Source organism: Microtus oregoni, unplaced genomic scaffold (assembly GCF_018167655.1).
Source record: "Microtus oregoni isolate MIOR12 unplaced genomic scaffold, Mior012 000019F_ref0000042, whole genome shotgun sequence".
Taxonomy (NCBI): Eukaryota; Metazoa; Chordata; class Mammalia; order Rodentia; family Cricetidae; genus Microtus; species Microtus oregoni.
Window position 1 is genome coordinate 39,238,728 of NW_024543078.1, and position 18,271 is coordinate 39,256,998.

The 18,271-nt window shown below is 40.6% G+C and overlaps 1 protein-coding gene across 5 annotated transcripts in view; it reads left to right on the forward strand.

Moving 5' to 3' along the window:
• LOC121459401 (protein FAM193A-like) overlaps positions 1–18,271 on the forward strand; it is a 125,291-nt gene that overhangs the window by 27,850 nt on the left and 79,170 nt on the right. For 3 of the 5 annotated variants that reach the window (XM_041669125.1, XM_041669127.1, XM_041669126.1), the window contains exon 1: positions 10,981–11,226. The exons of the other annotated variants lie outside the window; for them this stretch is intronic. In XM_041669125.1, the coding sequence (XP_041525059.1) occupies positions 11,002–11,226 (225 nt within the window). In that variant the 5' untranslated portion in view covers positions 10,981–11,001. Of the gene's footprint in view, positions 1–10,980; positions 11,227–18,271 lie in introns of those variants that run through there. 5 annotated transcript variants of the gene reach the window in all.

Below are 18,271 nucleotides of genomic sequence, written 5' to 3' on the forward strand. Positions count from 1 at the left end.
TCCATGGAAGTTTATTGGGATGTAAGCTCAGGAACGTCATTATTTATGAGACCTGACTCTTTTCACTGAGTAAGCCCAAAGAGTAGCCGAAGCCAAGACCCATTATGCCTGCAGCCAGCGTGGAAAAATGTCAGCAGGGAGGTGTGCTAATTAGCAGTTCATTGCCTCTTGGCTCCATACTTACTCATTGTCCTACATGTGACATTTGGAATGCACTCTACTGATGTCTCTTTTTTCAGTAGTAGGTTTGTAGTACTTGGACATAGGGCTTCTTCTGATTCCAATTCCACTGTGCCTTCCGGATTTCATTAGAATTACTCTGGCAGCTTTATGGCAAAATCTTTGGGTGCTGGCTTCCCAGAAGAGCACTTTACACAGTTACTGGGTTCCACCAGCGTCATAGAAGGTGGCCTAAAGTTTTTGAGACATGAGTGACTGGGGAGGTGGCTCAGTGTATAAAGTGCTTGCTGTGTAAGCATGAGGACCTGTGTGTTCACATAAAATAACAGCAAAAACATGTGCAGTAGTGTGTACCTGTAACCCCAGTGCTAGGAGAGTAGAAACAGGCAGATCTCAGGAGCTTCCTGGCCAGATAGTCTAGCTAAAATAATGAGCTCTAGGCTCAGTAATAAAGTCTGTCTCAGGGCTAGCAGGACGACTTAGTGGGTACAAGTGCTTGCTGCCAAGTATTAAAACCTTAATTGTAAGGAGCCATGTGGTAGAAAGATGAAACCTTATAAGTTGTACTTTTGTAGAAGTTAGCTCGATTTGGGAAATAACCAGGCTAGCTAAAAGATAAGCAATTATATTTTTTATTTGTTATAAGGGGAAAAACTCATGAAACAGGAACAAGAAGTCTAAGCTCAACTGTGTTGTGAGGGAACCTCGGAGAGAGAGAGCACCTGGGCCATGTGCCTGTTTTTCTCTGGTCCCAGAAAGGTACACCCTAACTTGGTCCCACCTCTTGAAGATAATTGGTTAACAAAGTACTCTGACCCCCGCACTTGTGCCATCTCACACTCACACAGAGAACATAATAAAAATAAACAAACACACAACAACAACAACAACAAAAAAACCCATCTCTCAAAAACAGAGTAGATTCTGATATAGGAAAACATCCAGCTTCTGGCCTCTGTGTGAGCACACAAAGGTGAGCGCACCCTCATGTGCACTTGTGTGCATAGGTACACATTTATCACATACACAGAATACTAATGTGAATAATAAGCACCAAATTTATCCTGGAACATTCTGCCTTAGGTCTACAGGTAGTGGCTGGTCCTGTATTTACTCCTGTATCTTCTGATTCTATTCTTTACTAAGTATCAGCTAACACTTTTTAATAATACTGGGTGGCCTCTGCTCAGACTCTTTTTGTTTTGTTTTGTTATTTTGAGACAAAATTTTTCTATGTAACCCTGGATGTCCTGAAACTCTATATACACTAGGCTGGCTTGGAAACTGACAGAGGTCCACTTGCCTTTGCTTCCTGAGTGCTAGGATTAAAGGTGTGTGCTACCATGCCTAGCCACCTGCTCAGATTTTTGATGCAGTCTGTTTTTGACTGGACCCTCAATGTATTAAAGTAAATCCTTGTCAAGAATTATTTCTCAGCTGAGTGTGGTGGCACATGCCTTTAATATCTGCATTTAAGAGGCAGATGGATCTCTGCAAGTTGGAAGTCAACCTCACTACTTAGAAAGTTGCAGGGCAGCTAGAGCTGCACAGAGACACCCTGCATCTAAAAATAAGTAAGTAAATACATTTATCTTCTAGTAAGGATAAATTGCCATTTCCACCATGATGAAAGGGTCCAATGTTGTCAGCCTGTCACCGACAGCTATCCCCTTCCTTAGATATGGTGCAGATCAGCCATCAGCAGTGGCAGGACCAGCTCCTCTGTGATGGGTATGCATGCTGTTGAACCTATTCATTCTTGTTTCAGTTTTTGTTTATTCATAAACATAATCATTGAATAAGCATTAAGGGAAAAAAACCAAGAGGTACTTGAATTATTCTGACCACACAGAAGCTTCTTCTGTAGAGAATATCATTTGAATACTCACATAAGGCGTTGATTCCTTGGCCATCCACAGCCCTTTTCTAGATCTTTTTGTCACTGGTTAATTCCATTGAATTACATATGATTGTGGGACATCATGTGGGTGCTGGAAATTGAACCTCTATAAGAGCAACCAGTGCTTTTAACTGCTAAGCTATCTTTCCAGCCCTAGTTTTATTTTTAGTTATGTGTCTGTATATATGTGCACATGAGTGCAGATGCCCAGGGAAACCAGAGGAGAGAAACATTATTTTAATAGACTTTATTTTTAGGTTTTTGCAAAAGTAAACAAAAAAGTAGGAAAACAGTCCCTCTCCACAACTCCTGGCATCCACTCACCTGCCCCATAGTTGGAATTATCCAGTGTGGAGCCTCTTTGGATTTGTTTCTTTAGTTTAGTAATACATATTTACAATTCTGCCTGTCCTTTTCATGGCTTGATAGCTCATTTCTTATCATTTAATGTTTCTTCTGTGTACCAATCTTTGTATCCATTTACCTGCTGAAGTACATCTTGATTGCTTCAGGTTTTAGCATTATCAAAACTGTTATAAATGTATGTGAATGGGGACAAAGAAAATGTCTCAGTGGTTAAGAGCACTGGCTGCTGCTGGGTAGTGGCGCACGCCTTTAATCCCAGCACTCAGGAGGCAGAAACAGGTGGATCTTTGTGAGTTGGAGGCCAGCCTGTTCTACAGAGCGAGTTCTAGGGCAGGCTCCAAAGCTATAGAGAAACACTGTCATGAACGCCCCCCCCCTCGCAAAAAAATAAAATAAAATAAAATAAAAAAAGCCCTGGCTGCTTTTGAAGATGACATGAATGGCAGATCACAACCACCTGCAAATCTAATTCCAAATGATCTGATCTGATGCCTTCTTTTGGCTTTCTTGGACACTAGGAATATACATAGTACATAAATATACATGCAGGCAAAGTACCCCAACACATAAAGAGAAATAAATAAATTTATGAATAGGTTTTATGTACATGTAAACTTTCAGTTTATTTGATAAATACTAAAGAGCATATTTGTTGGATCTAATGGTTAGTTAGGGTTTGGTTTATTTTGTAAGAAATTTCAAAACTGTCTTCCTAAATGGTTGTGCCACTCTGCATGCTTACTAGCATTTGGTGGTATTCAGGATTTTCTTCATTATAGAAGGTTTGTATGTGTGTGTGTTTGTAGAAGAGATTAAGTGGCTTCATGTTTGTGGTTTGTGTGGAGGTGGGGTAAACATCTCTGGAAAACTGTTGAAGAGGAATAAGACAGGTAGTAAGAGGTGGGTGAAAATGCAGTCTCGATGAGGATGAAAGACCTGAAGAGATGACTCAGCAGTTAAGAGGACCTTGCAGAGGACCCAACTCAGCAATCACATCAGACTGTTCACAACTGACCTGTAATCAGCTCCAAGGCTATAGGATGCCTCTGACCTCTTTGGGCTTCTGCAGTTACATGCACATAACCTCCACACAAACACAAGACACATTTAAATAATATAAATAAATCCTTAAAAGAGAAAAGAGAGTCGGGTAGTGGTGGCGCATGCCTTTAATCCCAGCATTGTGGAGTCAGAGTCAAACGGATCTCTGTGAGTTTGAGGCCAGCCTGGTCTACAAAGTGAGTTCCAGGACAGCCAGAATGACACAGAGAAACCTTGTCTCAAAAAGGTAACAACAACAACAACAAAAAAGTGGTAGAAGGGTAGAATTAAGAGTCCTTGGGTGGGGGCTGGAGAGATGGCTCAGAGGTTAAGAGCATTGGCTGCTCTTCCAGAGGTCCCGAATTCAGTTCCCAGCAACCACATGGTGGCTCACAACCATCTGTACTGAGATCTGGCGCCCTCCTCTGGCGTGTGGGCATACATCAAGGCAGAATGTTGTATACATAATAAATAAATAAATCTTTGAAAAAAAAAAAGAGTCCTTGGGTGATAATGGGGATGTCTCTGACACATACCCTGGTGAGTGAGGAAGTAGTTTGATTGGTAGTAGCCAGAGAGCAGATAAAAGAGTGGACTGGGATCCTGGTTTAAAAACAAACAAACAAACAAAAAACAGTGCCAAATAGTTTCCCAAACAGAATGTTAGCCTTTTATGTACTCGTCAGCAGTCTACAGTGCACTCATACATCTATTCTCCTCTAAGTGTCTGTGCTGTGTGAACTCTCAGGCTACTTACTTCACTGCCTTCCTTCCTTGGTTTTCTTTATGCACTTAGAGCCTTGGCCCTTACCTGTGCCCTGCTATGAAGGTTCCTGGATCGTCTTGCATTTTTAATTTATGGACCATAATGCTTTCCAACAACCAAGTGCTATCCTGTGGTCACCATTTTTGGAAGGCTTGGGCAAGCCTCTGGTGTGGCTGTTCTTGGACCAAATGCTGCCCTTTGACCAGGAGAATGATGGTGGTGGAAATAGTGCCCATGAGTGACTTGGGACGACTTGTAGGTTTCCAGGCAGCAGAGACCTTAAGTATTTTCAGATGTTTGCTGTGCTATCAGATGATAGTAGAGATACTGGACCATTCCCAAGGCTACTGAGATGATTTTCTTCTGGATAAGTTCCATCAGGTCAAACAGTAATGAATTCAAATGAAGCAGTGCGTTTATAGAGGAAACCATGTTAGTAATAATTACATACATAGAAACTTTTTTTTCCCCCGAGACAGGGTTTCTCTTTGGTTTGGAGCCTGTCCTGGAACTAGCTCTTATAGACCAGGCTGGTCTCGAACTCACAGAGATCTGCCTGCTTCTGCCTCCCGAGTGCTGGGATTAAAGGTATGCGCCACCACCACCCGGCACATAGAAACTTTTTAAACTACTTGTTCTGGCTCATATTATTCCCTCCTCCCCCCCATAAAGCTGAAAGTCAGAAGTAGTAACAGAGCCTGTATCCTAGCTATTTGGAAAGGTGAGATCTGGAGGATCACAAGTTTGAGCCAATTTAGTGAGACCTTATTAAAAAGGAAAAGGGATGGGTGTGATGCGTTTAATCCCAGCTTTGGGGAGGTGAATTTAAGACCAGCCTGATCTACACAGCTAGTTCCAGGGAAGTTCTATGGGATACATAGAGAATCCCTGTCTCAAAGAAAGGAGATGGGGAAGAGAGGAGGGAGGGAGGTAAGAAGGAAGAAAGGAAAAGAAAGAAATATGGTATACATTTGCCCAGCTAACATGTCAAATCTGAGTTTGATTGCCAGTACCTCAAAAGAGAGGGAGAGAGGGAAACCCCGGATGGTGGCCTATGCCTATTATCATATGCTTATTATTCCAGTATTTGGGAGGTAGTGACAGAGGGACCAGGTATTTAGGAAGACAGCCTTGGCTCTGTGAGACACTGTTTCAAAAGTAAAACAAAACAACATAGAGAAAGAAAAAGAGGTACTAAAATAATACATTTTGGAATCAGTAACTTTTATTGTGTTTCAAGAGAACAACCTTGAAATCTATAAATTGTGGTATATTCTGTAATATTGTAGGAATTACTGTTACAAAACTTTACAATTTTAAGCTAATTTTGTAGATAAATTCTTGATTCTATTACCAGTTTTTTTTTTTAAAGTGAGTATGGGATGGTTCAGTTTTTTTTTTTTAAGTAATTATTTCCCAAGCAGTGCTTCTTGTTTGCAGAAATTACTTGTGCTTGAATTGTGGGAAAGAAGTGAGGAAGGTATAGGCAGGTGTTGTGGGTGTGAGATGGTGCAGAAGGTGGGACAAGCTGGAAGACAAGACTACTCATTCTGATACTACTCCACATTTTAGTCCCTTCAGCGAATATTGGGTTCATTGTGATTCTAAAAACATTGAACGTCCAGTGAGAAGATAGATGGGCAAAGGATACTTTGTATGATGATACATTAGCCAACGGAAACATGTATTAGGAATGAGAAGCAAAAAACTTAGAGGAGAAAGGAAACCACAGTGGGATGAAGAGGATTGCCCATTGTGTCTGATAAAGAAGGGGAGACTGGCAATACTTAAAGCAAGACAAGGACCAACGAAAGGACTCAGCCAGTAAAGGGGCTGACTTAGATGACAGGGTGTCCTCTGGCCTCAACACATGCTATGACATACATGTGGTGCACCTCCCTCCCAAACACAACAAATAAATGTTAAAATTTTCTTTAAGCAAAGAGAGAAAACCACAGTCCTGAATGGAATAGAAATGTGGAACTGTCCATTTCAACTAGATAACTAACTGTGTTTATAAAGGGAACTCCCAACTGTCTGAGAGCCTTATTAAGTCTTGCATGATGCCTCGCTGAGGACTCATTTATTTTCGAAAATGGAGTCACAGAAGGGATTTGAAGTAGCAGCTGTTATGGTTACATTCATTGTGAGCCATTCCTGTACAGTTGGAGGTGAAGTAGAAGAAGAGATCTGAGGATTAGTGTGGATGGTTGTATGGAGTAGCTATTCTAACCCAGGGTTATGTATTTTGATCTAGACCTTTCCAAGGCCTCATAGTTGGCCACTTTCATCTAGGAAGATGCTGACTTTTACAGTGAACATCCACCAATCTGGATCATGTTTTGTATCACTAAAAAAGTCTCAGTAGTCAAGTGTTGAAGATTTTAATTTACACTAAGGGTCTTTTCTGATGATAGCAGAATTATATTTTGACTCAGTATCAGATATATAGAAACCCCCAAATACTGACAAATTAGCCATACTTAAGTATTTGTCAAAGAAGAAACCAAAAGTGAAATTTGGCCAGGTGTTGTGGTACATGCCTTTTCCCCAGCCCTCAGGAGGCATAGGTAAGTGGATGGATCTCTGTAGTTTTGAGGCCAACTTGGTCTAACATAGAAAGGCCAAGTCTTTTTTTTTAATATTTATTTATTATGTATACAATATTCTGTCTGTGTGTACGCCTGCAGGCCAGAAGAGGGCACCAGACTCCATTACAGATGGTTGTGAGCCACCATGTGGTTGCTGGGAATTGAACTCAGGACCTTTGGAAGAGCAGGCAATGCTCTTAACCGCTGAGCCATCTCTCCAGCCCCCGGCCCAGTCTTAAAAACAAACAAACAAAAAAGATGAAATTTAAAATTATTTTTTACTAAAGGAGAATTAAAAACACATCAAAAATAGATATAACTAAAGTAGAGCACAGATGGAAATAGATATATGACTAATAACCTGGGTTATACAAGAGGAAGGGCTTAATGACCTAATTTTCCACCTTAACAAAGTAGAAAATGCTTATAGTCATTAATGTCGGAAGTTACCAGAAAGTGAAAATAACACAGAAGTAACCACCATAATAAAAATGGAAGCACCCTACAGAAACTCATTGAATCAAAGTTAATTCTTTTTGGAATAATCAGACTGATAAACTTAATCCAGGTCAAAGATTTGAATAGATACTGGACCATAGACAATGCAAGAACATACACAAGCACAATGAGACATATGTGCAATTACATGTTTGTGGACCCTTGTATGTGGGTACTTATGTGCACGGGCAGGTGGAAGACATAGTTGATGTTAGGAATCATTCTCAATAAGTATTCTACCTTATTTGATACAGTCAAACACAGATCCCCCATTTTTTCCTTCCCATGCTAGAATTACAGGTGGGCCACCACACCCAACCAACATTTACATGGGTTTCTGGGATCCAAACTGGCTCTATGCTTGCACAGCAAGTGCTTAAATACTTTAGCCCCTAGTTCTGTAACTTTCAAATAATTTGTACTTATGATACCTAGTTATATATGCAACTGCACCCCATCTTCCTTAGTATCTTATTCATGAACACCAAATACAAACTCTACATTGTATGTTGCAGCTTATGAGAGCAGCATCTAAGCTGACCTTTGGTTCTTGCCATTGGTCTAGCCTGAACTATCCTTTAGGATTTCCCTGTGGTTTTTAGTCATTGACCTGTTAGGCACCTGTGGGTCTTACCTTGCTCTTCTGTATTGTATATATAGTCTGTATTCTCATAAGTATAAGCTACCTTTTCTCTTAGAACTGCCGGTAGCAGCATTGCTTATGTCACTGTCCTATAGAGTTCATTTTTCATACAGTAAAATTTCTTTTTAAGATGGATAATTGGTCATGTCTTCTCTTGTGTGAGAACCAGAAGCTTGGCTGGCATATCCTTTCTGACAGCGCCCACTTGCTGCAGAAGCTTTAGCTCTTTGGCTGTGTTTATGGTAGCCAGAGCATATTCAGATGTGTATACTGCTTTGCCCCTTTCTTGGGTCTGTAAGTAATTTCCTTTGGGTTTCTGGTTTGCTCCCCCCCCCCCCCCCATCACTCTCGATAGTTCAAACCTGTTCTTAATCTGCTTGTGATACTGAGGTTGGAGGATTGTCAGAGCCCAGGATTTTGCAGCCAGTTTGAGTAATACAGAAAGATACCATCCCAAAAACAAAACAAAGACTAAGAAACCACCACCCGCGTAGCTCTGAGTTTGTTTGTTCAATGTCCTTTAGAAGAACAGTGCCTCTGCTCTCTGCATTTCATTCTTGTCTCTCCTAAAAGATGGTCCAGAGTAGAGATTTCAGATATGTATAGATGTGTCTTTTTCAGAACTGTTCCTGACCCATCTTGTCTCAGGTCTCTCTTCGGCTCAGTACTAGTCCTGTAAGCTTTCTTTTCTGCGTCCTGGGGCTGGTGTTCTCTCCGACTCTTCTCTCTTCATTCCCTGCTATCTTTGTGCTTCTTCTACATTTAAGTGCAGGTGACATCTCTGTAGGTATTTCCTGATGGAGGCCTTCATTGCAACCTAAATGAAAGAGCCCTCTTCCCAACACTGGCATTCTGAGTTGCTCCTAAAATACATTTTTACTTATATCTTTTTTACTTGCTTGTTTGTTTTTAAGAAAGGTTCTACACTAGACTGGCCTAAAACACTTCTGCTTTAGCCTTAGAGTGTTAGAATTGTAGCTAGCATTTCAATCCCTGATCTTTGGTTTTGCTTTGGTGAGGACATTAGCTCCACTAGACAGAGATCTCTGCTTACTCAGTACAGTACCTTGGTGCCCAGGTACATGGTGGACTTCTGGTGAGTACTAGTTGAGCATCCCTGATATCTGAAGTACTGCCATGTCCAAACTTTTTTAAGTATCAGTATGTCACTGATAAATTTCCCTTACCTGACCTCACCTAATGGTTGCAGTCACAATGTAGATGCACTTAAAAATATGAATGGAATGACACTGGCTTCTGTCTTTGTAAGGTATATCTGAATCAAAATCTTCATAGTCATAAATTTTGGGCCTACCCCCAGATATATTTTAACATATATGCAAATATCCTAGAGTCTGAATAAAGCTGAAATCTTTTTTAAAAAGATTTATTTGTCTATATATATATACACTCACACAGTGTTCTGCCTGTGTGTATGCCTGCACGCCATAATAGGGCACCAGATATCATTATAGATGGTTGTGAGCCACCATGTCGTTGCTGGGAATTGAACTCAGGACCTCTGGAAGAGCAGCCAGTGCTCTTAACCTCTGAGCCATTTCTCCAGCCCTAAAGCTGAAATCTTAAAACACTTTTGGATCCTTGCATTGGTGATGAATAAGTTGGTGTCTTCTGTCACTTCTGGCTGTCACATTGCATTTCTGGCCTGGTCTGTGGTACACTTGAACCTAGCATGTACATGGACAGCCTGTGATCTCTGGTGGTTGTGGTTACTCTGTGACAGGAAACAGACAGGTTTAAGTGAGGTGAGTTTTGAAATTCTCATAATGTAGACATACCAGGTCTTTTGGTATAGGAAAAATATGTTATTCTTGTACTGTTTTTTTTGGGTGGTTTACAGGCCCTAACTGGAGAATTGCCTCACCCTGTCACCCACTGAAATAACTGCTAAATTCAGGCTAGTGGGTACAATGGATACATATTGTTTCAACCACTGATTTATCAGAGCATGTAAAATTGAAAGACTTTCCTTCAGTCAAGAATTCATTTACTCAGCTCCAATGCCTCTATGTAGCCTAACGTCCACTTGGGAACTCTGGGTTCTCATGGGTTAGTTGTGCTGTTAATGCACACTCATAGTCAGGTTGAATATTGATGATAGTGCAGGGAGAGCCATGGGATTAAGGGACGATCTGAGGAGATGGCTTGGCAAGGCCAGCTGAGCACTAGAGAAGAATGAGATTTTCTTCCTTCCTATTTGATGCCAATGACAAGAGAGGCTTAAGAGAGATCTGCTGTATGCCATTGCAATGTGCAAGGCGCTTTCTGCCTTCTGGGGCTGCCCTATGCCTGCAGGTGTCCCTCAGCTGTTAGACAGTAATGCTATATAATATAGGAGGAGGATCCATCTCAGTTTTCTGCTTTGATTTAAAATCTTGCTCCCTGTTTGGTGGCCTTGGCACTTTCTATTTCCAAACCTATGAGACTTAACTTCTTTGTGTATTCCAAGGGCAGAGGATCCTTTGCTTCAGGTCCCTTCTCCTACATTTACCCCATAGTCTTGGAATTAAGCTATAAATTCAGCATCATGATCACATAGCTTGAAAGTTTGGATCTTGGGGATACAGCTGCCTTGAGATTCTCTGTTCTCTGGAGTCTAGACCAGGGATGACTTTCTTCAGAGATGCTCTCAAGCCAAACTGCCTTGGTGCAAGCCTTTGTGTGCAAATACTTCTTGTAGTGATTTCATGCCTGGTTGAGGTCTGAAGATCTGTGCTGATGGTTTTCCTGGTAGAATTAATGCAGACTGAGTCTAAGTGGAGGGTGAAGTGCTTCTTTATGGTGTTCCTATTTTATTTGAAATGTCACCAGTTTCTAGAATACGTCTCCTATTTTGTTTTTCGATATAAATATACATATGTGTATATACATACATATATATATATGCATATACATGTATGCATACGTACATACAAACAAACAACAATCTTGGCTTCCTGGTTCAGGTTTTGAACATAGAATTTTTTTTCTATTCCAGACTCCTTTTAGTTTTGGCATGAATCATAGGACACCACCCTACCCCGCTGGGGATTATTGTCTTCTATGCAGAAGTGAACGGAAAGACTCTTCATTCTTAGAGAGTGGAGTTAAGACTGCGAGCAAATTTGCCCTTTCCATGGCTCCCAAGGGCAACAGCGTGCTGCACCTGCCGCTGTGGGTATGCCCAGACTGCCGGAGGACTGTGGAGAAGGAGGAGAGGCACAGCGGTCTTGACCAGCCGGTGAGTGGCTGCAGCTTCAATGGGCTTCCTGCTCTTCTCTTGTGGGTGGTGGGCTAACTGGCAATGAAAGGAAAGGATTTCCGCCTGTCATTGGAATGCTTCCTCCTACACTATCTTTTGGCCTCTGCTCACTCTCTGGATTGTGTCTGAAGAGCATCTGCTTCCTTATCTGCAGTCAGCAAGCTATTTGGTGCTTTTGACTTTTGCATCTGGCCTTAGGGGTTTTTTGACAATAAAGTTCCCTGAAAAGCTAGAAGAATTTTCATTTGTTGAGTTCTAGACAGTTCCATGTACTGGTAAATGACTGAAAAGTTTTTTCCTGCCCTTCTGAATCCTGGCCTTCCTCCTTCCTCGATTTCATGCTTATCTCACTAGAGTCTTTGAGTCCATTAGGCTTGATCTAATCTCTGATATAGGTTAAGGCTTAGTGGCTGCTTTTCCCATTAGGCTTTGATATCTCTTTGTGTTCTAGGCGATGACTTTTTCAACCATTCCCATATTCAAGACTCTTCTTCCCTTTTATTATTTTATTTTTCTTCTTTCCTTTTGGTTACTGAATGTAAGAAGCCCTCTTCTGAGTGATTTTTCTTCTGATCCCTTGCTTCTTGTGGTGAGCAACAAGCAGCAGTTCCTGCCTTTTGTTTTCAGGTTAGTCCCAGTGGCAGTTTGAGAAGCATTTGTGGACCAGGCTCTCCACCTCCTAGGTCTACTCCTCTTCCTCATTGACTATTCATCTGACTGCCCAGCCAGGGGCTCCTTGAAGACACCTCACCCTCAGTTTCAATGCCAGTTTTGGTGGCAGAGTGTTAGTAACTAATCCTGGAATCAGTGCTGATCAAACTAGAAGTTAGTGTTCCTCTCGGCCCTGCTTTGGAAAGTTTCCTGCTTTGTCTTTCTCCCTTAGCTCGCTTGCTCACTCGCTCCCTTCCTTCCTCGATCCCTCCCTCCCTCCCTGATTTATTTATTTGTTTGTTTATTTATTATGCATACAGTTCTGCCTGCATATTTGTCTGTCTGTCAGAAGAGGGCATCAGATCTCATTATAGATGGTTGTGAGCCACCATGTAGTTTCTCAGAATTGAACTGTCAGGACCTCTGAAATCCTCTGCAATCTCTTCACCAGAGATTCAGAACATAATCAGTCTGAAATTTTCATCTCAGATTTTTTTCCAGTTTCATACAAGTTTATATTAAATTTTGACTATTTCCCCTTCTTCCAGTACCTTTCCTTATCCTTTTCCCTCTCCCTCCTAAAACCTTCACAAGTGCTTTCCGACTTTCATGTTTGTTTGTTTGTTTGTTTTATGACCCAGGGAGTTTGATTAGGGTTATTGATATGAATATTGGAAGTGAGGCTTATTTACTATAGTATGTACAACTTAACAGTGGCTATGCCAGTGAAGAAAATGACAATTCTCCCCAGCAACCATTAGCTAACTACTATTAGCTCTTTGGGGACAGATGGAAGCCTTATGAACAACTTCCCAATCAATCTATGATGGAATGTTGATGGGGCCCATATTGCTCAGGTAAGCACAGATGCTGTGACCACTTAAGTATAACAATCGTGTCATGTCCAGAAGACAATGTTTCATAGCACTTCTCCCCATCCTGTGGCTCTTAACATTCTTTCTATTCTCTCTTCTGTGATGTTTGCTGAGTCTTGAAGGAGGTGATACAGATGTCATTTTTAGTGTTCAACTTTCAACTGTCACTTATTCTTAGCATTTTGATTAGTGTGAGTGTATTCATTGACTGCTGCCCACTGCAAAAGAAGCTTCTCTTACCAAAGCTAGGAGCAGCATTGCTATGTGGATGTGCATGTAGGTATTTAGAAAGTAGTTTGATAATGTGTCCATTTAACAAAACAGTAATAGGTTCCCCACCAGGGCACATGACTTCACCAGTCATAGGCTAGGTTTAGAGACCAGACATGGATTCCCTCCTATGGAGTAGGCCTTATACCCAATCAGGAGGCAGTTGATTACTCACAAAATATCAATGCCATTATGGTTACAGTGGATATATCTTGTCTGGCAGTAATTAATTATAACTCATAGGGTTTATATCTGGTACTGATGACATTTCTGCTTCAGTGGTTTACAGAGTACAGGACCTTCCGTCATTTTGAAAGCTAGCTAGCAGGAAGGAAGCTGGAAGCTTAGTTCTGGCTTGATTTCTCTATGTCCTACAATCAAGATACATAATACCTTCAACAATAGGGTCTTACATCTAGCTTGGTGGATGATCAAAAGAAGTGACAATAGTCTGTACAGTTTGGGGAGACTTTGGGGGTCATATCCCACAACTACTACTGACATTTTTATTTAATAACCCCTGACTTCTAGGAGAAGCATTATTCATCCATGTAGGTACCTCTTTTCATAGTCTTCTCCCCATTATATCTATATTTCTTCATTTAAAATTGTGTGCATGTGGGCTGGAGAGATGGCTCAGTGGTTAAGAGCACCGGCTGCTCTTCCAGAGGTCCTGAGTTCAATTCCCAGCAACCATATGGTGGCTCACAACCATCTGTAATGAGATCTGGCGCCCTCTTCCGGCGTGTGGGCATACACGGAGGCAGAATGTTGTATACATAATAAATAAATAAATAAATCTTAAAAAAAAATTGTGTGCATGTGTATGCATGTATAGGGGAGCCACAGAATGTTGTATGGAGGTCAGAAGATAGCGTCAAAGTTGGTTATTTTCCACCATATAGGTCCCAGGAATTCAACTCAGGTTAATCAGGCTTTAGTATATTTTGGACCTAAGTATTATCCCTACAGTTCTCCATTTTCCATAGCGCCCATAAACTTGTGCCATTTAGCACAGTGCTTTTGAGAGCATCCTTGTTGCTGTAGGATTAGTCATTTCTTCCTGTTATTGAGAAACTGCACAAGACAGTACTTGTATGTATGTGTTAGTGCTGCATGTATGTGTGTTTATAGGCTTTTGGGTTGTTTTCAGATTTGGATTGTTTTGGAAAAGCCATGGGTTTTTTTTTTCAGATCTGCTTGGATATCCTTTCTCTACTTTGCTGCACTAGTTTGACATCTGTGATCAGGAAGAATGTCTTCTTGGAGCCTTTTTGGCTTGTTCTTTAGACCTCATAAAATGAGTTGTGTCTCTGTTTATTGGGGTGGGGGGATTTGTGTAGAACTAGTGTTGTAAGGAGAGCTGCTTGTTTGTTCCTGACTTCTCAGCCCCTAAATAATCACACAGAAACTGTATTAATTAAATCACTGCTTGGCCAATTACTTAAACATATGGCTAGCTTTCTCTTACATCTAGAATTAACCCATCTCCATTATTTTATATTTTACCATGAGGCTCGTGGCCTACTGACAAGGTTTGATCATGTTTGTCTCTGGTGACAGCTCCATGGCTTCTCTCAACTCCGCCCTTCTTTCTCCCAGCATTCACTTTAGTTTTCTCTGCCTAGCTCTACTCTACCCTATCATGCCAAGCCAGTTTCTTTATTAACCAATGGTATTCACAGCATACAGAGGGGAATCCCACATCAAACTAATATATCCGTTTCTTTCTTAAGCATTGTTCTTGCTTTTGCTTCTTCTGTTCTGTTTGGTTAAATGCCAGGCAGTGAATAGAGAACACTGGTCTTACTCTATTACCTGTTAGTGACTTTGGCAAGTTGACTACATATATTCTCTTATTTTGGGTAGTCAAATAGTACCTTGTCTCAGACTGGAGAGGCTGAGAAATCCAATAGTTGGTCTATCCACAAGACTGGATAGATGTCTTGGCAGTCTCAATTTGGTACTAAAGGATTGCTGAAGAGCTGCTGATATTCAGTTAGTGCCGGAATCCTGAAGAAATTGGTTCTAATTCTGGATGGAAAATTTATTTGTTTGTTTGGTTTTTTTCCCTTAGTTTGTTCTCATTGGTGAGTTAGCTCTGGTTGCTTCCCGTGGTTGTAGATGTATTTGGTGTTGACTGTTCCACAGAGGTTGAGAAGTCAAGTGATAGTCCTCAGCTCAGGTTCTTCTGTTACTTTGATCTTAGGTTTGCCTTCCTGCTGAACTGTTGATCACCTTCTAGTCTTCTGCTATCACTTGTTAGTGATAGCACTTGAGCATCTAAATCTAGTTTGATTTTTCCAAATGTTTTGAATTTTATAGTCATAATCGTATAGTATTCATTCATTGTAATTGAGATTTGTTGCTGTGTACTAGTCATCTTCATAATACATTATATATATAATACATTATATATATATATAATACATTTTAGCTTCCATATTTTGCTGTTAAAGATTATTCTCTTGGAGCACACAGTAACAAACTTCTTTCTGTAGATAGATGGAAGGAGTTCCTGAAGTATATTTAGAAAAATAGTTTGTCTCTAAAGTCAAGTATCATATTTTCTTTTGTTGTTATTTTGTTTATTGCTTTTTGATACAGGATTTCTCTGTGTGGCCCTAGTTGTCGTGGAACTTGTTCTGTAGACCAGGCTGATCTCGAACCTACAGAGATGTGTCTCTCAGTGTTAGGATTAAAGGCATATGCCACCATACTCAGCTTGAGAATCTTAAAAGTTACTGTGTTCTCTAGTCCACAAGTGTTAATATGATTCTTTGAACTTTTTTCTTTAAATTTATTTATTTTTATTTTTATATGTATGTGTGTTTTGCCTACACATGTATATCGATATACCACTTTCCTCCCTGGTGTCAGCTGAGGCCAGAAAGACAATTGTAGGCCACCATCTAGGTGTGAGTAAATGCTCTTGCTGCTTTGGCTCCAGTGTGCTAATGTTTTGTTAAGAATTATTATGTCTGTGTTTGTGAAAAATATTATTAGTCTGTAAATTTGCTTTGTATTGTTTTGGTGTCTTAGAATAAGTTAGGAAATTTTAAATGCTTTTAAAAAAAAGAATAAACTTGGAGCTGTGTGGTGGTAGCACATGCCTTTAATCCCAGCCCTCAGGAGGCAAAGGCAGGCGATTCTCTGTGAGTTCAAGGCCAGCCTGGTCTACAGAGCCAGTTTCAGGACAGGCTCAAAAGCTACAGAAAAACCCTGTCTCGAAAAATAAAACAGAGAGAGACACGGGGGTGGAGGGGCGTGGGGCGGAGAGAGAATAAACAAGGAAATGTTTCTTGTTAATTTTCAGGAAGTTCGGGTAGAATTTGTATTATTTTTTCTATAAGTAGTTGTTAGAATTCTGTTGTGAAGCTGTGTTCATGTGAAGTTGCCTTTTTGGGACTGGTTTGTAACAGTTAATTTATTTGTTAGATGTTATTTATTCTTTTGCTAGAGATGCTAGCTTCTGTCTATAACAAAATTTGCCTATATTTTGTTAAGCGTATTGACATTAGTTACCCAGACTATCCTTTTATTTTTATTTTGTAAGATCTCTTGTATGTTTTGTCTCAGTTTCTTTTTCTGTTGCTATAATTAAATATTCTGACAAACGCAACTTAAGGGAGAAAGAATTTATTTTAGCTCACAATTCAAGGCACAGTCCATCATGGGGAAGTCAAGGCATCAGGAGTTTGAAGCAGCTGGTCACATGACACCCACAATAAAGAGACATGGGGGGAGGGGAGTTGGAGAGATGGCTCAGTGGTTAAGGGTACTGGCTGCTCTTCCAGAGGACTCAATTCTTAGCACTCGGCATGATAGCTCACAGCTGTCTGTAATACCAGTTCTAGGGTATCTGACACCCTCAGACATGAACGCAGGCAAAACACCAGTGCTCATTAAATTAAATTACATTTAAAGAAAGAAGAAACAGAGGGATATATGCATCCTAGTGTTTAGCTTACTTTGTCTGTTTTATATAGTTAAGAAGCACATTTAAGTAGTAGTGCCATCCACTGTGGTCAGGTCTTCCCACCTCAGTTTTTAAAATCAAAATATTCCTGCACAGTCTTGCCCAGAACTACCTCCCAGGTGATTCTAAATCTTATAAAAGTGACAGTTGAGATTAACCATCAGTTCTCCTCCCCTTCTCCTCCCCTTCCCTCCCTCCCTCCCTCCCTCCCTCCTTCCCTCCCTCCCGTCTTTGCTCCCTTTCTTAGATTATATTTATTTTTTAAATTACATGTCTGTGTTGGTGTGTGTGTGTGTGTGTGTGTGTGTGTGTACGTACACATACATGTACATACCTGTAGAGGCTGGAGGCATCAAATTCCCTAGAGTGGTTGTAAGTTGACTGATGTCAGTGCTGGGATCCTATCTTTAGGCAAACAAATTAAACACACTTCTGAATGATCCATGAGTCACAATAAGGCTACTTCTAAAACATTTTCAGGTCTGGGACTAGAGAAATGGCTCGAGAGTTAAGAGTACTAGCTACTTTTCCAGAGTACCCAGGTCCAGTTCCTAATAAACATCTCTAACTCCAGTTCGAGGGGATCCTATACCCTCTGCTGAGCTCCAGTGACTATCAGGCACATATGTGATGTGCAGAAATACATGCAGACAAAACACTCATACACATAAAATTGCACACATACATTTTGAGGAGTGGAGGAGATAATTCAGTGGGTAAATGTGTTTGCCTCTGCCTGTCTTTTTTCTTTTTCTTTTTCTTTCTTTTTTTTTTTTTTGGTGCTTGGCATCAGCAAAGGTTAGCAGTAAGCAAGTGGAAGCTGCAACAAAACTTTTCCCTCTAGTGTTAACAGTATTTGTTCAGGCCTGACATATTGGTATTTCTCAGCCCTTGTTAGCTACCATTGTTACTACCTGTGGTCTCAAAAAACTTTACATCTCAAGCTTTTCACTCATTCTTTTTCTGTTTCCCTGTCTCTGTTGCTCTTCTTGTCCTGGCTCTTGAACTGTTTAGCTGCTACCTGTTGACTGAGTTTTTCTGTCTCGCCCAGTTCCCCAGCCCTGTTCCCGCAATTGTTAAGTCCAAAGAAATCACACACAAGTCTCCATTAATTATAAACTGATTGGCCCATTAGCTCAGGCTTCTTATTAACTCTTATAACTTATATAGCCCATTGTTCTTTTTTTTTTTTTTTCGAGACAGGGTTTCTCCGTAGCTTTTGGTTCCTGTCCTGGAACTAGCTCTTGTA